At 40.7% G+C, this 26820-nt stretch overlaps 1 protein-coding gene across 5 annotated transcripts; it reads left to right on the top strand.

Moving 5' to 3' along the window:
* Positions 1 to 627: 627 nt before the first annotated feature.
* Dia (diaphanous related formin 1) lies at positions 628 to 22580 on the top strand. 5 transcript variants are annotated; one of them, XM_071701303.1, is made up of 17 exons: positions 628 to 1048; positions 2034 to 2113; positions 12165 to 12344; positions 12568 to 12866; positions 12970 to 12990; positions 13331 to 13640; positions 14010 to 14356; positions 14492 to 14777; positions 14878 to 15228; positions 15348 to 15490; positions 15569 to 15836; positions 15918 to 16157; positions 16234 to 16488; positions 16587 to 16751; positions 16833 to 17076; positions 19515 to 19596; positions 20110 to 22580. In XM_071701303.1, the coding sequence occupies exons 2-17, from the start codon at positions 2081 to 2083 to the stop codon at positions 20129 to 20131; spliced, it is 3246 nt and encodes a 1081-aa protein (XP_071557404.1). In that variant the 5' UTR covers positions 628 to 1048; positions 2034 to 2080; the 3' UTR covers positions 20132 to 22580. The 5 variants fall into 5 exon arrangements, with proteins under 5 accessions (XP_071557404.1, XP_071557401.1, XP_071557403.1 ...); XM_071701300.1 differs by lacking the exons at positions 628 to 1048; positions 2034 to 2113 and adding an exon at positions 2679 to 2951; XM_071701304.1 differs by lacking the exons at positions 628 to 1048; positions 2034 to 2113 and adding an exon at positions 8906 to 9998.
* Positions 22581 to 26820: the final 4240 nt, after the last annotated feature.

The raw sequence follows: 26820 nt of genomic DNA, 5'->3' as shown, positions 1-26820 counted from the left end.
GATCGCCTCGCGGCCCCTTCGACTTTCCGATAACCCCGCCGTCGTCGTCGCGACACGTCGTCGCGACGCGGACGCGACGTCGATCGCCGATTGGCCGACGTCGGGAATTAGGAGCGCGTCTTTCGAGGTCCACCGGAAAAGACGCGCAGTCGTTTGACTTTTAATACGAGTCATCCTGACATTATTAATATTCAAATTAAATTTTGTTTTATATGCGTAGCCTAAAAATACGGTGGCAATCTTTGTTTTACATATACTCGAGAAAATTACAGCACTTTACGATAAATTTCAATCTCGCTTCGCTTCTTTCTGTCCACGAACTTCTCGCCGAATGAGAGTTCATGAAAACTGGGCTTAAGTAGAATCGATAACTCGGGACTAATATATCGTCTTCAAAGCGATTTAAAGCATTTTGAAGCGTTCTCGCAAATTAATAGACAACTGGCTGATCTGTGTGCGACAATTAAAACTCTTCGAGGGAAATTGCGATCGCGTGCCCTTTCGTGCCCTCGCGCGATCGGTCGGTCGATCATCGCGATGATCGGCGGCAACGGCGGCGCGATGCGCGATCCCGTCGTAGATCTCGACCTCGTCGGTTGGCGGCAGTGCGGTCGCCGTCACTGCTTTTGCGCTCTCGCGCACGTTGCGCTGCGTCGGTTCGGTCGCGCGATTCGGAATTGTCGCAACAAGTAACGGCGTGTGTCGCCGTGTGTGCGGTAACGGACATTTTTCACGGGGCTCCGTCCGCTCCGTTTAGAAAGGCGCCTCGCTTGGAAATTTCCGTCACGAGTGCGTCTCGCGCCGCGTGTCGCCCGACGACGCGACGTTAAAATCGCGGCCGCGCGTCAACGCCGTCAACCCTGGTCAACCCCGTGGGCCGTGGATTGATTCGCCGCCCTTTCGCTGGACAGACGGAGTGAGGGAGACAGAGACCGACGACGCTGGACAGTGGGCACGTCGCGTCGGCTCGGGCTGTCGGCCGGAGGGTGTCCGACTCCGAAACGTAAAAGCGCGCAAATCCGAGCGCGAGGCCGTCGACGGAGTTCAGGTAAAACGAAACGCCGCGGGCGAACGATCCGCGTGAGACGGGAGAGAAAGAGAGAGAGAGAGAGAGAGATCCCCTGTCAGGAACGATGATCGACGTACGGTACCCCACGTCGGGAATTAACCTTAACGGAACGTTGCTTTATTTAACAAATCGTTCCGCCAGACTCGTCGAAGAGATCCAATCGCGTTCTCGTGTCAAGGCCGATTTTTTTTTTGCTTTTGCCCGAAGTCATACTGTCAACATTGCCACCGGGGTCCGTGACATTATTCCGTAGAATTCGATTTCTGTATTTCCAAACTAACCTTTCTCTCGGATGCGCCTTGGTTATGCCTCGTATATAGATGTAATCCCGTTTCCTCAATTTAATAAAATTACTTGAGAAGTTTTTATTACAAAGAGAGAAAGTTATAACGTAAGTGTAGGTTTTCTTGTGGCAAATAACCGATCGATATCCAACAAGTGGTTGAAAACGTTTGAAAACATTCAGGTGAATCCAACTTGGTTCTGAAAGAGGAAAACAATTTATTCCTTTTTTTTTTAAATACATATGCCAAAAAATGACATAATACCAAGTTATAGGCAAAGTAATGGACATTTATTCATAATTGTTAAAACAGTGTAAGTAACTAATCAGAAAGGTTAATATTTATCTGGGGTCTTATCTACATTCAATGTTTTTATATTCTGTAATAAAGATGCTATTATGTTGTTTGATGACTAACTTGTGACTAATAACGTGTTTGTACAATGATAACATTTTGCGAGTAACAAGTATCTTTATATCTTTCATAAAAGGGGTAATATCCTTATAATTCACCTGTTACGTTAAGTCTTAAATTAGAATATATAAGTTAGTAAAGTATCTAAGTCAATAATTTTCACATGTTAAAAATGTCAGAGACATTTACATCCAAATTTAAATTCAGTTTTATTCATTTGGAAGGCACATTTATTTGTAAATAACCATTTCCTAATTCTGTTTTAGGATAGAGAGATGTATCGAAGGAGGTAACAAATCTGGAAGACAGGATCATGGCAAACAGAAGGGACAAGCCTGCTGGCTTTGTGAGTAGAGTTAAATCCTAACTTGTCCATTTAAAATAACATTAATAAAATTAAGGAAATAAAGCAAATAAAGTATAATGCAGTACGCTTAAAACTTTGATGTGGTATCATAAATCAGTATTGTGAATTGAAATTGAACAGGAAAATATAGATTGTCTAACAATAAGAAGAAACTGTCATTAGAACGTTTAGGATAATTTAGATTGATTCAGCTTTATAGATTTGTGTATACAGCAGTGTCCTGCTCCGAGATTTTACTCGAAACGTCCAAGTCCAAGATTGATTGTGATCCAAAATTGGAAGTAAAACAATGAAGAAACTATTCAGAAATATAATTGCATCTTATTTGCGGTAGTGTTCTCAGACGATTCCAGGATGTGACTCGTATGATTTGATCACTTTATCACTACTTTTAAGTTGAATTGCAATATTAGGATAGCACGTTCTAAAAATGTGCGTACCTTTCTGCGCTTCTTATCTCTGCGAGCTTCGCAATCGTATATAACGTCGGTATCAATACTACACCATTTGCCTACGTGCGACAGTCGCGGTTTCAATACCGCCGAGGCACAATCGAGAACGCTATATTGATTCTCGATTTTTCCCTTCGTCGTATTATCGCGGATATCGGTCCATCGATTAACGTCATTTCTGCGCTGGATTAACGTTGATTTCGTCACGCGATAACACGTTTGAACACGTAAACCGGAGTGCGTGCGTCGATAATGTTACAATAATGCATAAATTAGACTCGAAAGAACAGCTTGTAAGGAGTAAAAGAATGTCTGGCATCCAAAGAAGAAACAGTTGGTATCATAAAGTCGAGGTCGGCGCCAAGGTAGGGACGACGACTTTTTGGATCTCTACTTTCGGGGAAACCAGTTTTCGATAAAACGAGAGAAGTTTTTCAACTGTATATATTTTTCTTTTTACTTAAAAGAGCCGGGTAACATAAAAACATTATAGATATTTTTGAATTCGAAAATACGAGATGATGTCACACATTGTCGTGACGTGTCGCAATGATAAAACGTCGTGATAGCTATAAAATACGCGCTTTCATTATTTATTAATAGATGAAAGTTATTATTGAAGGAGAAAGAGAGAAAAAAATAGGAAATAGCGCGCGAGAAACTTTTTACGCAACGTGACAAAACCTGCAGTATATAGGAATTCCGTAGCGATACCCGCCATACGTGGGCATACGTCGAGTTTCCTGTTGTGTTATCGTATTTGTCACCATTTTCTATCACCGTATAGTGAAAACATTTAAAATACTACCATTTACGTGCAGCCGGCCGTCCTACTTTTACGTGCCACTCTTTTTATTTTTTTATATCCATCTTCAGCTTTTCTTATTTTCGCTCGAAATACTCGCTAATGTTCTGGACGCGCATCATTGTTCCTTTCGCGTTGATAAGCACATTCTTGATAATCTTGCGCGATATCAAAACCGCTATCGCGCAGCAGCGTTTGTCAAACTCTGCGCTTCGCGTGAAACAGAAAATTTTATCTCGTGTTGTCGTTCGGAAAAAAGTTAAAATAAACAGTAAAAATAGATTACGTGCTCGTTACGTACCAGTTTCGTAAATCGCATGGAATTAATTAGGAGCAACGCGCACGTTATTGCTAAAGTGATGCTTCGCGAATTTCTTGTTCGTATAAAGTAAGTAGGTTGGGAACCGCTGCTTCGTGGTTTAACGCGATCCCTCAGTAAAGAACGATATACGCTCGATGATACGCGCAACACGCTCGTAAGCGATATCGTCAACCTTAGATGCAGCACAAAATTCAAGCCGCATTAGCTGGCAACTTACATCGAGCATGCATATAAAGACCGTCGTGTAAGTTTGCGATTTCACGCCGCGATTAGGATTGTTAATTTTTCTTGTTAACGTCATCCTTGCCCAGTATCTTCGATAGTATTCTTTTCTCGCGCGTTTGGTTTAGCCGCACGTTGAAAGCCTCTGGGTGCAAAAACCGGGTAACTGCACTCTTCGATACGTGGTAGTTACGTAGCGTTTAGTGTTCAGTGAATAGTGACAACGGTTGATGCAACAGTCAGACATGTATAGATAGCTTATATACAGTGCGCAAAGTAAATTGCATTTTTCCACATCAATTTTCGCCGCGACTGATAAAGTTCTAGCCACACATTCCTGGTACAATTAACGCTTTCTAAATTGAAGCGTGTCGCGTGTACGTCTTTTTGCAGACATTAGTTTTATTCAGTCTCGTGTCTCGTGACGACACGCGAAATATTTTACAAGAGAGCAAGGCGGTTGGTTGCCAATGCATATTGATTTCTATTCGCAGTCATATTTTTTTTAAATTATAATTCGCGTGCCATGAAAGTCTTGTTTAACGAGGATACCACGTGAAAATAAAACCACCGGGATATCTAATTCTTTTTTTTTTTTACGCGCATATATACGTGTAATTGTAGCTCCGTGCTATCGTACAGAAGCAGGGTACGCTTCAAAATCTGACAGACGCATTTAGCGTTAAGCGTGCGTGGAAAAACAGATGCGGAGGTGCTAAACCGGTATGCGTCTCTCGCGGAGAGACAAAGGCGCACCTTTCAGCCGCGAGGATCATCTTCTCGGCGCGTAGGTCGAAGGAGAAGAAAAAAAAAGAGAGAGAGAGAGAGAGAGAGAGAGAGAGAGAGAGAGAGAGAGAGAGAGAGAGAGAGAGAGAGAGAGAGAGAGAGAGAGAGAGAGAGAGAGAGAGAGAGAGAGAGAGAGAGAGAAAAAGGAAGAATCGTGTTCGACCTCCGTGTGCATACTGCATACCCGTCGGAATTTCGCCTGACACCGTTTCGGTCTCTCTCGTTCTCGCGCGCCGGCGGCAGAAGGTCGCTCGGATTGCTGGCGTCATCGCCCGATCGCTTCGCGCGCGAGTGTGAGATCATCCGCGGCCGCTCGTTTCTTTTCTTCCGGCGTTAATTGAGAATGAATTGAAGCCGCCGATTAACGCGTCAAACGTATTAATTCGTTAAGTGGCTCGTCGAGAAGATTTTTCTTAATCGCGACTTAAGCGCGGTCATCAACGGCGATGCCGATCGAACAGGTGGCTCGCGTATGTAGAGCGTTACGTAACGCGACGCCGCGCGTCGCGCCAAAATGTAACGGCAGCGGCATTTTGAGCATATCGAAAAAATTTGCGGAACTCATGCGAAGTTCTTATCTTTTTTTTTTCATTTCTTAATTTTGTCAAGATTCGTGTCGCTTCAATATGCAAGTCGAATCTCTATATAGTATATCATTTATAGCACGCTTGTCTTTTTCTCACGACAATTACATCGTAAATGCGTATTTGTTCCGTGTATAAAATGTTATGATACGTCCCTATATAACATGATGTAAACAACGTGACGCGAAGCCGGATCTCTAATTATGTGAGAGTAACATGGTTAAGCGATCTTGTTGACTGGATCTCTCTCGCTGTCTGGAGCATATGTTTCTCGTCGTGTAAACATGCGGGATATTGCGGACGACAGACAGTCCTTAACGTCAAGGATCACGGGATGAAAAAGGCAGCTTTTTTTTTATCGAGTACGAACGCCCATCTACGGAATATGCGTGTATGCGACGGCATCTGAGGACATCTCATGTCGAATTCGTGTCAAGTTTACACCGAGCGCGATCGCGGTCCACAGGGGAAATCGAGAAAACATGTATATCGATCGACACGTCGAGAGGCAGAAGCCCCAGCCATATGTCAATGTCGATGATAATCGCTGAATATATAAATCCTTGAAGTACTTAACGCGTCAATTATCACATACATTAACCAGCTGATACAGATAAATGAAATTTCTCTAAATTGTCCGAAATCGTAACAAACATCGAAGCGTTAGATCTGCAGTTGAGAAGCCAATAATTTGTTACTGTTATAACTTTTACAAGATATATAGTTTGATGTAATTTTAATCAACTTATATATATTATTAAGATTATTACAATTAAAACATGTTGCGAAATACACACAATTGTTACATTGTACTCGTAGTATTTGTACAGAGCAGAATATTATTTATTTAATGCTGCTCGTATCTTGTTATCAGAGATAAAGTATTTCTCCGATATTGGCAAAGATATTAATGACAGTTAATTACTGCTACGGTAAAACAAAGTATCATCAAAATTATCCTTTAAAGGCGTAAGTCGCACATAACAGCCGTGCTGTTTGAACAACACGTCAGACGATGTGCCTCTTTTTATCGAATCTGTCGGAACCTTGTCTATTCGGAGCCGTGACGTAGTCGGTCGGGCACATTCCGCGATACGCAAGGATCCGCATGATTCGACGACGGCGATCTATCCTTTTGGTCGGGGTCAACCACATGATTGGCGTGAAAGGAGACGGGAAGTGTGGGCAGACACTATTGAATAATCTGAAAGCGGAATCCGATGCGTGGAGAGGAGAAGAAGATAATACAATCGGAAGATAATAATCTCCTCGAGTTTCATATAAAATTTTTTTTTTGAACGTTGAACGATCTCGGAGCGGGATAATTTTGGAGTAAATGAAGTTGCAAAGGTCGAGGCAAAACATCCCGCCTCGCGGGCGAAAATATTGTGACAAGACGATCAGTACGATCACGCGAGCTCATTTTCTTTGAGTATCGAATTCGCTGTCAAAACAAAGAAAGTTGAAAACACAGTGATATTAAGGGTCGGGGGATATCTTCTCATTGGAAGCATGACGTCAGCTGCGCGAGAATAAACCTACCGCGTCTGTGGAATTATAACCGTCAGTAGCGAGAAAATAAAGGAGAAAGTTTCTTGCGAGTTATGTCCAAAGAGGTGATCTCTCTCTTCCGTCGAATAGAACTGTCGCTGTTCGATGCGGCGAACTCCTCCTCATCATCATCATCATCCTGTCGCGGAAATTTGAATTGAAGAGAAACCGAACTGTAGGAAATCAAGACCCTAATGTCTCGACGAGTTACGTCAATTGTAATAATGCCGAATAGGGAGAACACGTAAAATCGAGTGACATAATTAGAAGCTGAAGTTGCCCGTAAAAAATTACAGCCTTGATTGAGGTATTAATAGAACAACACGGGGGATATCGTTTACGTGCGGATCGTGTATTAATGACAGGGATTGCACGCGAGCAGGATAGACGAGATTATTACGATGCTAATCCTAATCCCCTTCGGCACGCGCAATTTACACACGCGACCTGCCGTCGTTGGCCGACATCGGTGAATCGGTCCAAGCGCTGCGCGCGGAAAAGAGGGCCCTCGAAACTGGCACACACCTCTCATACGAATATCTCGGACCTGTTCGCTGATAAGCGGTCAGCGTGGAGAAGACACGGTTCCGCGATACGGGCGTACGGTAAGTGTACGCGCCGGGACGTCCGACGCGATCTCCTCTCCATCTCCTCTCCTTTTGGTTTCTTTAATTCCACGACGGTGCCGTTATGTTAATCTTATGTTACGGCCTAACTGTACCGAGGCTGTATAACGCGCGCGCGCGCGCGCCTGGTGGGCGCACCTTCACGCGGACGAGCGAGCGAGCGAGGCGGAATAACGCCGGGATAACGAGTCATCGATCAGCTATTATGAAATCGCGATAGCGACTCGCCGAAATTCGGCACACGACAAATTGCTTGGACTCTGCCTTTATCTTCTTCTTCTTCTTTCTTCTCTTTGGATTCTTCTCTTTGGATCCTTTATTGCTCGACCACACAATCGCGGTTGGGCGCCGAAGATTCGGGGTTTTATATTTTTTTATCCATGGTTTTTTTTACCCAATTTAATATTGATTTTTTTTAATGTAAAGCATATTTAATTGTTTTCGAGTAACAACCAATTACAAAGTTAGTAATGCTTATTTCAAATTAAGTTTTAGGAGGGCAATTAGAAAAAGTTATCCTTTATTTAATTTAAGTATAAACTTTATCTTTAATTTTTGTTTGTTCTTATTACAAGGACATTTATTGCTAAATGTTGAACAATTGTAAAAAAATGAGTTGTCAAATATTTTGTAAGAAAAATTGACTGCAGCTTGACTCAGGAATCGGTAGGCGAAGGAAAATTTGTGAAACTTGGGACATTCTTCAGGTTGTGCGGAAATACACAATGTAGAATGCGTCACGAGCGTGAAGGCACGAGCCGTGACGGTAATCTTTTGCGAAGGATCAAAGAAGTTTGTCGTCTGGATTAGCTAGCGAACTTTCTACAATTGCGGTAATTCCGCGTCACGAATCGTTTCGTCGTGTTGGATTTAATCTGGAATGTGTCACTATGAGCGATTCCTTGTATCAAAGATAATCCTTCTTTTTACGCAGTGATTGTGCGAAAAATCTATGATAAGAAATTGCTTGATTTTTACTTCAAGTTAAATAAAATGTAAGATTTTATTCGTACGCCCAATTCATAGAGATCCAGATCATTAGAGGATAATGACAACTGATATTAATTATAAATAAAACGAATGTTGGTAATAGCCGTATGTTGCGAGGTTTACTTCGGGAAAAAATTAGATTGGAGTTTCATGTAATTACGCGGCAGCAACATATTAATTACATTAATTAATGAAGAAAGTGAGAGGGTTGCGTGTGTGCCACATTCCGCGCATAGTCTTTAATACGAGGAAATATACTACGTGGTCAGTTTGCTTTATCACTTTTCGTGAGTTGCGCCATTATCGTGCCGAACATCAGGTAATAATTTAATAAATGATCTCCTCCGAACGCTAACTCACGGTTTAAGATCGGAGCGATGGGGGAAGGGATGGGTACATTCGAGCGTCGTGGACCGGCGATAATCGCCGCAGTCAGTTTGTTGCCGTTCCTCTCTAAGTGCAGTTCTCTCGTCGGGGAAGAAGTCTCCCTCTTTCCCCGCTCATTATTCGAATTCCCCGATAATCTGCGGGTGTGTGCGGTAGTGCGTTACGTGGGAAAGACATTATCGTGAGAATTCCTCAGATAAAGAAGCGACAGCTATTGTTGCTGGTGAACACCAACAATATTAAGCTTGAAATTGATCGAATAATCGCAAACGCGAGTTCCTCTGTCGTCGCGATAGGAGTCGCATCTTTAATATTTCTCCGCAGATATCTTTGTCCGTACATATTCGTGCATGGATCTTAATAATATGTTACTGGCGATTATATTTGGATAATATGTACTATATTCTTTTATATATTGTTAACGTGATGTGCTCTGTCTGATTTTTTTTCGATAGAACGAGGAGGTATTCCTCGAACTCTCCTGGACTCTCCTCTCGAAGTTCATCAATCTAACAATAGAGATAGTTACGACGTTCATCTGGCACGACAATCATTTATCGAGAGGCCCACTCTGCCCACGTTAATTTTCCCCGCTGGAAACGGCGTACAGTTACGTGTGTATATGATCAGTGTACACGCGTGGTACACATTCATTATCCCCACACGTCGCTGTTCGAAATGCGCGTGTTCGATCGTTCTGTTTCACTGCGAGCGGCTGAATTATTCCGCTGTTCGTGAATGCGGATGCATGGATATACGGCAGTGCTACACGGTCGTAGGCGCCTGTGCGGAAACGTCAGCCGGTGTTTCCGCCGAGAGGGACTAGCGCGACAGCGTTTCGAGGCTGGCTGCTCTGGGTGCGCGAAAGCCGACGATAGCTCTCATCCCAGGCTGGAAGAGTCGTTTCTTTTTTCATCCCGTCGTCCTCGAGGCGTCGTAAAAAAAAGTTGCGAAAAACGCGTGATTAAGTGTCGCGTGCTTGCGTGGGTTCGCCTAAAAATAAAGGTGCGTCCGTCACGACGCGTCCGAATCCGCTTGGACTCGCGAACCTTACGCGCGTGTCCGATGTGAGTCACTCGTCGAAGAATTAATCGTCCTCGAAGCGTCATCGCGAGCACGTCGCAATGATCACGGACTGGGTAAGCTCTCGTACTGACTGATCAAATCGGAAAATATTGGCAGTTCTCACAGCTTGTATTTACTTTGTTAAATTCGTAGTGTCAAATTATACTCGTTTTGAGTCATTTTTAACCATTCCTATAAGTCGCCATTGCTCCTATTTATATATGTCGTTAATTTAACTAATAAACAATATTAATTTAAGACTAGACCAATGGCGTTAAAATAATACTTGTTAAAATAATAAATTTCGACACACATGGTAATTAAAAACAACAAAATGTTATTTAATTTAAGGTATTCAAATTTCATTCTTTAATATTTAACAGTGTAGCTCTCGGACCAAAAAAGAGGTAGCTTTCGTATTGACATTAAATTGGAAAATATTGGCAGTTCTCACAGCTTGTATGTACACTTAAATTCGTAGTGTTAAATTATACTTAATTTGAGTCATTTTTAACCATTCCTATAAATCGCCACTGCTCCTACTCGATACGTTGTTAATTTAACTAAAACAATGTTAATTTAATTAAACCAATGGAGTTAAAATAATACTGTTTTGTGTTAAAGTAATAAATTTCGACACATGGTAGTTAAAAATAACAAAATGTTATTAAATTAAGAGTTTAAATTATTTTAAATTAAAATTTTAAAGGCGGTCTATATACGTTCGTTTTCCTCTACTTTCCGAATGAGCTCAAGACTTGAATCTTGGACATGTTTAATGACCGCGTTGGAGGAAAAGAAAATAATGAAAATTAATAAGGGGAATCTTGACACATTAATGTCTGTCATCATCACTCGCTTGGCGTTTTCAGTTTTTGTGCAATAGTCATGACTATTAGTTGTGCAATTAATTGCGTGAAGACGCTCTGTCATCCTCGACATTACGTGCTATTTTCCACTGTCCAAATGAAAATTACTGCTTTTACATTTGCGCGGGATCGACGTCATCATTTATATTGTAATCGCATTACTGCTGTAGGCCTCGTCAATGATAAAATATTTTACGGAATTTTTGCAACATTGTGCCGCGAATTTGTACGCCGAAATTCCACGTTGACGTGCTACTCATTAATTTAATGATAAAAGTTCTTTTTTCTCGTATGCGACATTAGCGAGGAACATTAACGTTTACCGTAATCACTTAATGATGATCTACGCGTACGTGGTCGTCGTTATTACCCAACGTTCGGACAGCCGAAGAATCTATAATGATAGTAATTAATTTCTCACGCGTGTGCTACTTCGTGTCACGTCCTGCCTGCTTATTACGATTCGTGGCCTCCGGTCACGCCGATCGGGTCTCGATTTCGGGGCGGAATTAGCCTTCGGAGTTGAACCGCGGTGAAGAGGAGACGACCAGACGACGACGTGGCAAACCTTTCGGTTCGGTCGCTTCTTCCGCAACGCCGTCGCGCGTATCAAATGCGCCGCGTATCGCGTAAACGCGTGTCCAGTTATCTCGCGGTAAGCGGACGGGATAATTGCTTCCAGCTCCGGAGCGCGCTCCAGCGCGAGATTTCGCGTCATCTCGAAAAAATTCGACGTGCTTCCGAGCACGTAGCTTATGAGCCATGAGCGAGCATGAGTTGCCGCTTGGACGGTTATATCATCGTAAAACGCAAACTCGTTTCCGTTACCGCGCGAAGGAAAATATTTACCGTCGGACTCGGGTATCGGAATGCAGTTTTATCAGAAACGATCGCGCGGACCGCGATCGAATTTGCGCTCGATTCGAGGCCGCGGACTACTCGGATTCGTGTCAACGTCGGCTTTTACGGTTCGTCGCTCTCTCGTTGAAGCTTTGAAACCCCGAGCTCCCGTGGATCTTCTAGTCTCAAGGCTCCCGTGTATTCCGCATACGATATTTGTTCCCACAGATAAAAATCCTTAGATCTTCAATGAGCGCTCGCCGAAGTTTCTACGTTCCATAAACCTTGTTTTACATCGAAGTTTTCATCTTATTATCCAGACGCGTTTGCTATTGTGCGAAGAAATCCGAATACTGCACATGCGGTGCTCTAGAAAATCAGTATAATGATAGTGAAAGCGATATTCTTCCTCGAAGACAGCTTTTCCTTTCGCGTGAAATTAAAACCAACGGTCTGATCACGGTGCTATTTGTAAGGAATTGATTTCTGATAAATGATAAACTGAAATGCGTGTTAAAATGATTGTTGCAGTTGGACACATGGTTCGGCCGGCCGAAGAAGCCCGGGATACGTGGACAGCGCGGCTACTCGGGCAGCAACACCATGCCCAGGCCGCACTCCGGCGACGATATCAACGAGATCGAGCAACAGCGTTGCATCATCGAGAGGATGGACGAGGAGACGGTGAACGATAGATTCGAGGAAATGCTGGTGCGTACACGCCGCACGCATGTGTTTCACATATTCCGATAATTTATAGACATATTTTTTCTCGGTAGCGGTTGAGATATGCAGTCGATTCTTCATTTCTTCGCTATATGCATTTTGTGTCGATAGGACGCATAAGCAGGATGTTCAACAATTATTAAATAATATGAAGCAATTATGTATGTATCTTGAAAGAGTAGAAGATTATCGTTAATTTTCTGTTCAGGCCAATATGAATTTGACGGAGGAGAAGAAGGAGCCGTTGCGCCAGCAATCGGAGTCGAAGAAGAAGGAGATGCTGGTGTTGCACTATAAGGGTAGCATTCAGGACAATCGATCAAAATTCGACAAACCGGCGGACTACATACAGTACCTGGCGCAGCCCGATTTGAGCGTCAACAAGATCTACAACTGCATCGAGTCCCTCAGGATCGCGCTTACTAATAATCCGCTTAGCTGGGTACAAGAGTTCGGCACCAAGGGTCTCAAGCAGGTTCTGGCGACTCTCAATGAATGTTACCGAAAGTAAGTGAATTCTATATAAAGTGCTCGAATAAAGTGTTCCATAACGTTTAGGTCGTCCCTTGAATGTACAATTTATTCTAACATTGATATTATTCTATTACAGTGCCTTCATATATTACGATAGGTAATTCATGTAAGAGTACTATTCGCTTGAATGTCATTTTGCGAATATTTATTTTGTTGAATATTTCTTAATCGCTTACATTATATATGAATGAAATTTTGTTATGTAACAATATAAATCGTTTAATTTTATAAGATTTCTATATACTGCAAAAGAGTTTAATTTGAGAATTACTTTATTTACGCTGCTCAGTAAGACATTCTTAATTTTTATTTAATTATTATTTCGGTTTTGCATGATGCTTATGGCAGAATTTATTGCGAGACCCATACTGCTTATGACAGAATTTATTACGAGACCCAAGTTATTCTTTATTAATGAAAATTTTGTTTTCTTTTAGTGACAACCGTTACGAGCGGATACAATACGAATGTATTCGCTGTTTAAAGGCTATCATGAACAATACTGTTGGTATAAAGGAGATGCTGGCGCATCACGAGGCTCTTACTATCGTGGCCAGATCATTGGAGCCGACGAAACCGTCCGTAATGTCCGAAGCTGTAAAGTTACTCGGCGCGGTATGCCTCATATCCAGCGATAGTCACAAAAAGGTTTTGGACGCGGTTACTATGAACGGCGAGTTCAAAGGTCGTGAAAGATTTCTGCCAATCGTACAGGGTTTGATGAACAAGAAGAATGAAAATTTAAGGGTACGTTTTGGTTATTCCATTATCTATTCTTTATTAGAGACTCACGCGATTTCAATCATTGTATAAATAATATTTTGCTCTCTACAAAACGGATAAATTCAAGTGAAAAACGTAATGTTGTCTTACTTTAGGAATACTATTTTTTTTCTATATGCACGGTTGAAATGCAATAATAATTTTATTACATTGTCAAACAATATTTGTATAAATGATCAAATCAAGTAAAAAAAACTAAATTTGTAATGATTTAACGACGAATTATCGCAATATGTATATGTAAAAATCCTTGACGTGTCACTACATGGCTCTTTATAACAAAAAGTCTAAATAATTTGATATAAAAATATCTTTTTTATTTTTATGCTGCAGGTAGTATGTCTTCAACTCATAAACTCGATAATATCATCCGCGGAAGACCTCGATTTTCGTTTACATCTGAGGAACGAGGTAATGCGAGTAGGTCTAGCCGATATTCTCGAGATGTTAGAGAAAGATGAGTCAGAAGATTTGGCAACGCATTTGAAGATCTTCAATGATCACAAAGAGGAAGATTATGAGGAATTTGTACAGAGATTTGACAACGTACGCTTAGAATTAGACGACGTTAATGATTGCTTCGAAGTAGTCAAAAACATGGTAATGGATACTTCCGCCGAGCCGTACTTTCTATCTATACTTCAACATCTTTTATTTATTCGAGATGATGCTCTAGTTCGGTAAGTATATACACGATTGCATTTACTTTTACTAAAGCGATTTTGTCAATGAATAATTATAATATTCGTTTATATCCCTAATGACTAACTTCTTATTTATTTATTTTTCGTTTTCTCTTATTATTTGTTTTTTAGACCGGCGTATTATAAATTGATCGAGGAGTGTATATCGCAAATTGTGTTGCATCGTTCAGGCTGTGATCCGGATTTCAGCGCGACAAAGCGCTTCCAGATTGACGTACAACCGTTAATCGATACCCTAGTCGAAAAGTCACGGGCTGAGGAAGAACGCCGATTGGTGGAGGTGACGCAAAAGTTAGAGGAAGCTATAGCTAGTAGACAAGAAGCCGAAGCGAAGCTTCAGCATGCAGAAAACAAGATTAAAGAACTGGAGCAAGGAACGGGGAAGCCTGGTGGTCCCGTAAGTATACATATCTACACCGATTGAATCTTTTTTTTTAAGACATGTGCACTTTCATAAATTGAACAATCTTAAAAATAATGTTTTATTATACGATTAGAGGTCTGTATGTCCGCCTCCACCACCTATGCCCGGAATGGGCGGCGGACCACCGCCGCCGCCACCTCCTCCTCTTCCTGGCGGTGGTGGTCCACCTCCACCACCGATGCCTGGAATGACATGTCCACCTCCGCCGCCTATGCCTGGCTCAAAAGGACCTCCGCCTCCACCTATGCCTGGTATGGGAGGGGGACCTCCACCACCACCTATGCCGGGAATGGGCCCACCACCGCCACCGATGATGGGGGGATTCTCTCCACCACCCCCAGCGGTACAAGTTTTGCCTCATGGGTTAAAACCGAAAAAGAAGTGGGAAGTAGACGGTCCACTGAAAAGAGCGAATTGGAAAGCGGTATGTGTAATCTATTTTGGTCAAATTGTTATTGACAGAAAATATAATATTGATTTAGATATTAACTATTTTTTTGAGATAACATATTTTTTACTATGTAAAATTTTATGATGTTTCAGATTTTGCCTCACAAATTGACAGAAAAGTCATTCTGGACAAAAGTACAAGAAGATAGATTAGCGAGTCCGGAAATATTGGATGGTCTTGCGCAAAAGTTTGCATCGAAACCAAGCGGGAAAAGAATGGATGATGTAGTTGATAAGTAAATTCAGTTTCAATAATTACATTTTTATATCATGTATATACATATAGGATATTAATTAATTTTTCGTACACGTAGGTCAGCCCCAACGAAAAAAGTGAAGGATCTTAAAGTTTTGGACAGTAAGGCAGCTCAAAATATATCGATACTTCTCGGTGGGACGCTAAAGCACATGCCTTATGTAGAAGTGAAAAGATGTTTATTTAGATGCGAAGGACCAGTTATTTCTGATAATATATTACAAGGGTTAATTCAATATTTACCACCGCCGGACCAATTGTCGAAGTTACAGATGTACAAAGATCAATACGATGACTTGACTGAAGCGGAACAGTTTTGTGTTACGGTAATCTTACTTGATTTTTTCTACAATTTCTACATTTTTATTTCATTCTGAATATGAAATTTACAAACATTAATGTCATAGATATCTACGATAAAAAGGTTATCACCCAGATTGAGATCATTAAGCTTTATGCTGCGATACGAGGAGTTGGTACAAGATATAAAACCTGACATAGTAGCGGCTACAGCGGCATGCGAAGAAGTGAAGAGTAGCAAAAAGTTCGCACGGATTCTCGAATTAATATTGTTACTCGGAAACTATATGAATTCCGGTTCGAAAAATGGTCAAGCGTTCGGATTCGAGATTAGTTTTCTTACAAAGGTTTGTTCTGTAGTATATGTAGCGCGAATTGCTTATTTTCTTCATGCCGTTTCACGATATGCTTGTTTCTTTTTAGCTGACCAGTACTAAAGACATCGATAACAAACAGACTCTTATGCATTACTTGGTGGATACGATAGAGAGAAAGTTTCCGGAATGTCTCAACTTTGTTGAGGAACTAGCACACGTAGATCGCGCCAGTCGAGTGTCTTTAGAGAACGTTCAGAGAACGTTACGTCAAATGGAGACCAATATCCGTAATCTCGAACAGGATCTCACGAATGCCAAAGTTCCGCAATGCGATGAGGACCTGTTTGCAGATGTCATGAGAGTATCCTTTACTAATTCTTTCTTAATAACGATTGGTAACATCGCCTGGATCCCATATTGATCAAATAAAGGTATTTCCTTGACGAAGCTACTTTACAGCCATTCGCCAAGAAAGCTAGGGAATCTTACGAAGTTCTACAGAATATGTTCAAAAATATGGACACTTTGTACACAGACATCTCAGAATTCTTCTCCTTCGACAAACAGAAGTACACCATAGAGGAATTCTTCGGCGATATCAAGACGTTCAAAGACGATTTCTTGGTAAATACGCGCTAATTCGGACTATGTTACGCCGCAATCTATCCACTCGCTATCTAACGCGATTATATATTCTCACCGTAGCAATCGCAGAGGGAGATAATAAAGCTGAAGGAGGGCGAGGAGAAACAGAGACGGGCAAGAGAAGCACGCGAGAAAGCAGAAGTAGAAAAGGCGGCGCGAGCCGCGCGTAAACGCGCATTGGTCGATATGAATGCGCACGAGACGCAGGAAGGTGTCATGGATAGTCTGATGGAAGCGCTGCAGACCGGATCGGCCTTCAGTAGACCAGACCAACGACGCAAGCGACAAACCCGCGTAGCTGGTGGTAAGTTGTATAGGACGTACATCGAGAGGCAAATGGTGAAGAAGGACCAAGCAGCTCAAGCATACATATTTAGTAATACTTTAGATAAATCTGCTAAGCTAATAAACAGATATGAAAATTTAACTCCAACTGAAATTGTGCGACGCGATATGCTTCCGAGCAGGATTATGGCTGGCATACGCGCGGCGGACGATTCATCGAACTTCCTCACGCCAGAAGAAAATCAAGAAATGTACAAGCGAATACTGATAGACGAGGCTAAAAAGACGCCTAGGCAGACGAGGCATTCGTCCAGAGTCACGTTCTTTCAAAAAAAGAAATTGTGCAGCCGCTGTAATCGCGCGTATTACACGGCAATGCCGGTGTTCGAAGAGACACCGAAAAGAGATATTTTGCTAAAAACATTCAGGAACTTGGAGTCCAGATGCGTTAAGGCTGAATCGGATTTGAGTCCGCTAGTTGATGGAAACGTTTCTATTAATCGAGCGTGTATACTTAGTCCCGTTAAGCAAAGGCGCGTTGTAGTCAGCAAGATACGTAAGAGAAACAGCATTGTGCGCCGCACCATATCGAATCGCAAACGTATACGTGCAAGCAACACAGTCACAAAGCGCCGTAGGCTGCACACTTACTTGCAAAGTCCATCCAGTATGAGTATCACTATGCCACCGATCGTGAACACGCCTGGCGCGAATTCTGTAGATGAAAAGATGTCAAAATCGATCGATGATTTTCGTACTAAGACACTCAGACCGCCGTTCGCTCCGATGAGACTCTTAAGATCGAAAAATTTCGAAAATCTGACACGATATGACGAGAATCATAATATACGGGATTTGAGAAACTCACGATTTTTTAACTCAAGTATATCTACTCAGTTTCCGAGTAGCGGTTCGATAACTAAAGCGCAGTCGCCGCTAGTGACAGAGATAAGTGGAGTTATGTTATTATCGGAAAATAGTCCGTTGCATTTAATAAACGTCTTACCGTCAAATTCTATTCGTGCTGCTGGAAAAGGTTTAAATGTGTCCGGGGAAACCTCTGGACTACTTGCAAACACATACAAGCAATTCGCTCCGGAAAATAATTCAGATGCAAACATTAATCATAATACATCGAGAAAATCAAAGGATAAGTCATGGAAAAAGAAATGGAAGTTTTGGCAAATGCCGATAAATACTATTTAATAGAATTTTATATGCTGCTTTGGTATTCACACAAGACTGATGCTGAAAATGGAAAGACTGACGGGAAAAAAATCTTTTTAACTCTATTGTTATGGAGGAACTTGCTCTAAAAAGTGTTAAAATGCATATTCTAGAAGTTATCTGATTTTTTGATTAAAATAAGCGACGTTCTCATTTTAAAAGCATGTCGCAATAATATTTTTTAAATATAATTCTGCGTGATTATATATTTAAGGATACAATGTAAGAATTATTTTGCACTAGTCATGTCAATTAGTGATTTTTTTTAATACTTTTTTATTTATTTTGAGACTAGCAAGTTGATTCAAGTATAGTTTCGATGCGATGTACACAATACATAAAACTTCTGCTTACCTATGGATTTGTAATTACATTTTACGTGCCGTACGAACAATTCAAGACTGATAATTATGACATTTGTGATACTATAAAGGATCTGAAAATTTGCAATATTTCATAGAGCGTATAAATATTTTTACATAGGATTTTATTTAATTAATATATCAAATTCTTTAAGCAAACGAGAAATGAATATTTGTAATGAAAATATTTAGTCTTGAGTTTTAAGTACGTATTTGACGCACGCAAATATATTCTATTGATTACTGCAGAGAAATAGTAAGATGAAATCAAAATGCTCTTCTGTCATGTCGTTCCGATCATTTATGTATCTAGACTACAAAGTTCAATGAGATGTAGGTGAATATGTAAACGAAAATTTTACAATTTTTCGTGATACTGATGATTGTAATGTGATATTAAAATTAATTTTTTTTATTTTCTTTAATACGTTGCTTTGTAAAAATTTAAATGATTATTATGATTATTTATGTATTTTTGTTTTGGCTTCAAATTTTAAGTGTGACACAAAACAATCGAGTTTTCGATAAAATATGTACCAAAGATTGTTTTGTATAAAAATACACATATATTTTTTTTGCAATTAAATGCAGTAACGAGTTCCTTGTTTGTCTTAATCTTGTTTTCCTTGCTACGTTCAATGTTGTAAATTGTGCTATTTTAAGAATATATTCTTGGAGTGTTGGTACATGAATAATGTATAAAATAATGTTCCGTTCCTGTTTCGTGCAGTAATTATCGAGAAAACAAACGTCTAACTTATAAAGCGCATAACTTCTTTTAAAATACATTCCACTAATATGGTGCAAATTTCTCTCAAACAGTTATCAAGCCTATTGTAACGAGTTCAATCCTGTTTTAATTTTACAGCGGAAAGGAGAGCGCAACTGAATAGGAGTCGATCGCGTACTGGATTAGTTGGAACTGGCTTACTAGGGAGGGAACTTTCGACGTAAGTATTACCATATTAAACGCAAAAGGAATGCGCGAACGAGACACGCTCCAATGGAAACGCCTGATTTCTTACCTGCGTATTACACGCACGCTAGGAATATGTAACATTTGCTCAACGAGTCAACGTTTCCGGATAATGATCGCTGCCAATTTAACGTTGAGTTTTGCTTGCTTTATGAACAATTTGCTCGCTTACCGGAAAATACATAACAACCGTATAGGAACATCTAATTTTAATTTCACTAGTTACATCCATACGTCTTTTATATATACTTGTAATAATTTTTTCACACGTACGAGAGTACGTGAAATAAATAAGTGAGAAATAAATAACGGTCCGCAATAATTTTCAATCGGGTAATAATAATAAAATTAAATAATTTCTTTTTGAAAGTATTAAATGCTATAATTGACTTTGCGTACTTCCTGTCTAATTGTTGGTCTTTGTTGACTTTTTGAATACATACACGTATACACCTGTCACCTTACCCATAACCCATTGTTGTTGCAGAGAGCTTTTAAGTTCGGCTTAACCTACTGGGAATACATCCTATTTCCGTCCTAAACTCGTTGCTGTGATGATTTTACACGCATCGTATTGGAACAATAGTGAACAGTGAGAGCATCATGCAGTACGGTGAATCAATATTCGGGAGAGGAGGCCGAAGAAGAGCGAAATTCCACGTCGATGATCCTCCGGCCTAGAACGAATTTTTGCGATTTTGAACTGAGAATAACAGAGTCTTCCTTACGTAGTTAAATATTCGGTTTGTAGGTATTTTGTACTTGTACAAATATATAGTTAACGGATTTGTATAACGGAACGATACTCGCGCTGATAATCGGTAAAATAAGCGCGAGAATTTATTCCGTAGACGATATTGCGAGATGACGCGACAAAGGAAATTCGTCGCCAGCAAACGCATTTGTAAATACGTATAAGGTAAGTGCTGGTGACGAATTGGTAACTCGTTGAAACTGCTCGTCGGCGCAGTTCGGCGACACTCTCTCATCGCACTGTAAGCATTTTTACTGCCGTCTCTGTGAAGGCGGTAGACTTCGCATTTATTTATGTACGTAGCTGTAAATATCTTTCATCTCGAGAATCATAGATGCACGTAGATGCTGCGATTCGAAATTATTCCGACATTACGAGATATGTATTTGTAAAAATTATATATTTATTTCGGTAGCAAGTAACTTTTCGGTTACAAAGCGATGATGCGCCTTTTCGATATTTTTAGCGAAAATATCTCGTACGCACGTACATTGTTGTACGATGCGACGAGCAGGTTCGTAATTATCATTTATTTCGACGTTACGAAATGGAGACGGTAATAGTAAATAATTTATCGTGATTATGCCCTCGTTAGTTCGATAAAACGACCGCAAAGCGTGCATAACTTGACGTTTACATCACCCGTTGCTCATTTAATTCACAATAAAAATATTTACAGTAATAGTTCGTACGAAACACTTTGTCGTATATAAAGAAAGATTTATACACCAAATTGACGCACAATTTTGCGGCATATTTTTAATAATGGCTTTACCTCGTCTATCTTTTTTTTTTTAGAAAAAAAGGCACTTATATTTGCATTTTTTATAACAGAAAGTATTTCACTATGTAATGGAATTAATCTAGGAGCAAAAAGAACTGAATTACTTAAGGGAAGCGGCTTATTCGACGCAACGTTCGCGTTTTTGTGATAATTAACGAGCCCGGTAACAGGCTCACGATATTCGTGTCGATACTTTCAACGGCGGTGAAAGAAACTCAGGGAAAGAAAGAGAGAGGAAGAGAGAAATCTCCGAAAACGGATACATGGCGATGCGAACACTTCGAATCCAGTTTAACTTTTGGCACTGCCTGATAAAATGGCAATAGATAATACTTTTACACATGACATTGTTTTGTTATCGCCTTTATACGAATGAATAAAGATATGATTGTCGGCAGGTCAAAATCGCACGTGAAATTATCAAATGTAAAAATATGTAAATCATACACAGAAAAAAAAGGAGTGTCAAATCAAAACTTATGTACTCAAATTAACGCGTTCATTGTTTCGTATATACACAAAAATCTATAATCTTATAAGAATTTCAACTTTTTTTTTGGTTGAACTATATAAAATGACTTTAGTCAAGCAAGTTTTCTTCATTAAATGCAATATAATCTCATTTCAAGGTTTTTCCACATTGAAACTAAAGATATTTTCAAATCACGAATATTCTTTTTTTTCTGTGTAAGATCCCAGCAGGAGATTGCCGATACTTTTACGTGAAAGTTGGATTCGCGGTGTTGACGGAAGCCCGGTCATCGTTTTCGGCGACGGATATTCGAATGTTCTGGTGTCACGCGTGTAAATAACAATCCCGGATGCGTCCGCGACGATGAAATCTCGCCGTTGTGGGATGGACGCGACGTCGTGTCGTTTAGTTAGCCAACAGGTAGCAGGGTGCCGCGCGGTGGGGCGGCTATGCCAGGCACGCTCGAAATGTCTAGCGAAAGGCGACGTAACGAGCCGGTTCTCGGAGCTGCAAAAATCGCGGAAGTATCTCTCCGCGCGGCCGATTTTCGGACGATCTCCGTCTCGGATCGGCTCGTTTCCCGCGCGGACGTCTCTTGTATCATATCGGCGATGAAACGCGGGCGGTTACGTGTGGCCACCCAAGCCCACATTTTAGGTACATTCTAGCACATGCCTCGATACGTATCGAGCGATTTTCCGCAGGATAGGATAGAGATGGAGAAAACGTCAGCTGTATGTTTCCCCGAGGCGATTGCACGTGCCGGTACAGAAAAACTTGAGCGGAAATATATATAAATCGCGTTGCCTACCGATCGAATCTCGTAACGAACGAATGATTTGTTAATATTAGTAATATTAATATTGTAAGAATTGGATACGTAAGTTAAGATCCTAAATTAAGGACTAATTGTATCTATACTGTGAATACACGCGGATCTAAATAATATCGGTGCGTCTATTACTATTGCCTGGTGCCTTATTTCTCGATATTCACCATGAAATATTTATGGACGTATTCCATGAGGGTAGAAAATCGCCTATGCATTACCGTTGTACATTGCGTTCCCAAGTTTACAGACATTCCTGTAACTAAATGTCACTCGCGGTGACAACCAAATATTTCCATTTATTTTCTAGTAGGAATAAAATTACCTTTTACTTTTTTTTAAATGATGCTCAATCTAAACTACACACATGTTTCAAATATTTCCAACTGTGACAAGTCCAGCAGTTATGCCTGATAAAATACGTGTAAAACGCGACTGATTACATCTGTGAAGATACGCGTGAAACCGACAGAATGCAAATCTCGGAATTGAGCGGCAAGAAATCGAATATGTTTATTTTATCGTTGAATTCCTGCGATCGTCGGTTCTTGCGGACGCAAGGCAAAGTCCGTCGCGGCGCATCGAACGTGTTGACGCTGTGAATATCAAGAGAAATCGAGGGGAGCCGAGAATCGCGAGTCACCACGACACGCAGTCACGCGTAGATTACACGTGATATCGATCGGTCATGTTTATAAGAGAGACATGTCTTTATCGCCTCACCCGTCAAGGCTCTCCCATTTCGCGATTTTTCTCCGCGAAGGCGAGGACGTGATCTAGTTTCCCTGTTCCGCTTGCAAAATCACTCAACGTGATTTGCAAAATGTTTATCTCTCGCGCGTCACTGAAGAACACGTAAAATCCCGAAAATAAAATTATATTCAATTAAAAAAATATATTTAATTAAAATTAATTAAATTGTATGAAATAATATATTAATATCAATAAGATGGCAACAAACGGCTTTGGATTTTACTTCAAGCTGAAGCTTTTCCCATATAGTACAGAATAGTACAACAATATTACTGGAATATCTTAAAGTTACTGCGATATTGCTGGAATGCTCTATACTTTAAATGTAAGCTTATATTTAAATGTGAAATATTATAAGAACATTGGGAATCTATTATTGAAATACTCGGTCAGTTTTTCGTACGCTCCTTTGCCGAGAAGGATATACTTCAATCTGCGCGATACAAGATTACACGCAACGGCAAACGCGAATATTACAAGTGCGATATGATAAGTAAGATGATGGATGATAAGTCCGCATTATACCGCATTATTCGCAACATCGTCTAAATGCAACGATCGTACTAATTGCACGAAGGTAATTATGTTTTGCCGCGTGTATAACCGACGATATATAATTTCTCATTCGCCACGATGGCGGCAAAACAAGATGGATTCGAGCCGCGCGGACCGATCTTTGAACGGCGAAGGCGAGCCTCGGCATTATCAACGCGTATAATAATCCCCGGGCCGTTTTCCGAACAACAATCATGAATTAGCTGGACGCGCCGGCCGTCTCGCGTCGTTCCTCCGCCGTGGAGTCGTAAGCGACGTTACGCAAACTCACGCGGGACCACGTTCGGCAATCTGGCCGATCACGTGGCCGCCCCGGGGAGCGTAACGCGCGTCTAACGACGCGGCTCTCGAGAGAGCGCTTTTGCCCTTTCACCAAAATTCGCGTTCTCCGAGACCGCGTCGGTTTCGGGAGACACACGTATTTTTTTTTCCACGCGACGTGGAAACACGCCGCGTGTCTCGCTTCGGCGACGCGGCGACCTCCGCCTCGCCGCGTTCCACGCGCGGCGAAAGGCCGCGGCGAGATCTTTCGTGCTCATCCTCGCCGATTACGCCATCGCGGGGTAATCGCGGCACAGTGTGTCGCGGTATATTTCCTGGTATATTTCTAATTACCTATGGTATATATTTGTAGGGTCTAATCGCCAGAATTCTCGAGGAGGAAACAGCGAGGAATCTTTTACGTTATTTTCAGTACCTATCTATGCGCTCTTATTATTTGCACTTTAATATAGAGTTATTATATTATTATTTCCCATCTACAGGGTGCTCAAGAAATATTAACATTTATATATGGAAGTAACTTTTTTAGAGATTTGATAGCACAAAATGGTAACAAACGTATTTTGTCTTCAAAATCTTCGACAGAAAGTTGCAAATGTGATTGCAACACTACTCAAAGAAATGTGCCTCCAGGGCTCTGGAGGCCACCGTAGAAGAATTCAAGAAGGTACTGACAATGATGAAACAAATAAAGACTCTTTAAAGACAAAATATATTTATTACTATGATATCTTGTGTTATTATATTTCTATTTCTTTAAAAAGTTACTTCCATAAGTTCCATATAAGTGTTAACATTTAACATTTTTTTAAGCACCCTGCATATATGTTTCGCTAAGCGTGTCTGAAAGTCTTGAGGCGTTAATTACCGGAATATAAATGTCTAAATATTTTATTTCTGTATTTAAAGTAGCGACAAATAACCGCACTAATGACTTCATCGCACATTATATAACGAAGCTCTGAAAGAGTACACGTGTTCAGAAATCCTTAAAAATTGTTTCAATCAATCCTTCCCATGGCGCGGAAGATATGAGTATATCATTTTCAATAGATCACACGATGTTATACGAGACACGAAAATGTCAAGATTCTCTCTTAGATTCCTCCTCTACTTTATGCTTCAAAAGATCATTTCTCACGCGTGGTTTACTTCAGACGATTCTTTATTTTTTATTCATTGTATTATTATATTTATTTTATTTGTACATATTTGTAATACGTTAGCGTTAAATTTTCTTAGATTTCTGTCGCGTATGAGTAACATTCGGGGTGAAGTCGCCACTCTCTCGTTCGCCTGTTTTGAAAAATAAAAAGGCGACTTAAAGTGATCCTTGAAAGCGGATACTCCAGGTACTCAGCTACTAGGAGGATTCTATAGGTACGGATACAAGTTGAAGATGAATTCTACGATATATGATGACTCACGCCGCTGAGCAGTTTATATGCTACGTGTGCATACGTACTTTCATATAATAAATCTATGCGCTAATGCGTCCGACCGAATTCCGCAACTTCAACCGAGACACGCGACTCGTAATCCACGTTGCTCCGCGAGTTGGCGCCGACGTACGAGGTAACGTTAACGAACGTTAACAGTTGCGAATCTTCCGTTGTCAATAACGGTCGCTGGGAGAATCCTAATAGTGCAGATGATTGATGGTGCTAAGTACCATTCGTGACGAGGGATGCGCTATGCGTACTCTAGCTGTCTACGGCGAGGCGCGAGAGCATCCGCGAAAACTGAAAGAGAATAACGGAGGAAAGGGAGAAGGGGGGGTGTGTGGAAAAAAACGATATCACGTCCCAAAAGGGACTCGTCGAGATCCATGGGGGAAGAAAAGAACGGATGTCACTCTGAGAGGCGGCAGTTTCGATAGAACTCCAATTATAATTTAATCGGCGATTAATTCGACCGGTAGAATCGCCCCAAATTTCTAAACAGATAATTTCTCTAATCTAATCTCTTTTCCATATGTTAAACAAAGTAATTATAATTCTATTCGTGTTGATAAAATATACAGATGTTGCTTGATAAGTTAATCATTGATTAATCGAACTTTGATCGAAGTCACTCGTAGAGTATTAAGTTAATCGGAATTTGATCGAAATCTCCCGTAGAGCGACTTCGATCAAATTCAGATTAACTTAATCAGCGGTAAATTCAGCCGGTAGAGTCGCCTAAAGCCGAATTTCTAAGTAGATAATCTAATTTCCCTAATCTAATCTCTTTTTCCAATATGTGAAGCAACAATAAATAATTATAATTGATAATTCCATCCATGTTGATAAAATACAGATATTGCTTGACAAGTTAATCCGCACTGATTAATCGGACTTTGATCGGAAAGTCACTCGTGGAGCATTAAGTTAATCGGAATTTTATCGAAGTCAATCGTAGAATGACTTCGATCAAATTCAGATTAATTTAACCGACAGTTAATTCAACGGAATTGCCCGAAGCACAAAATTTCCAATCATATAACTTGTCAAAACAATTTGCCATATGTTAAACAACAAAATATTAAATCCCTGTTAACAAAATAACAGACATATATTGTCTGCAGATAATTTAATCATCGATTAAATTAATCGGAGTTCGGTCCAAGTCCCTCTAAAGGTACAGGTACCATCGGGGCGACCATAGCCGATCCCCCATCAAAGTTACCAAGGTGTACTGTGCCCAGGGGAGCTACAACGGGCCCGCGTGATCGCCAGGCTGTACGTATTATAAATGTGTGTGCATGTGTGGTTTGTATACTCGCGCGCG

This window comes from Temnothorax nylanderi, unplaced genomic scaffold (genome assembly GCF_030848795.1).
Source record: "Temnothorax nylanderi isolate EJ_2023f unplaced genomic scaffold, tnyl_v1.0 TNYL_tig0025_pilon, whole genome shotgun sequence".
NCBI lineage: Eukaryota > Metazoa > Arthropoda > Insecta > Hymenoptera > Formicidae > Temnothorax > Temnothorax nylanderi.
This window is presented reverse-complemented; position numbering and strand designations above follow the sequence as displayed.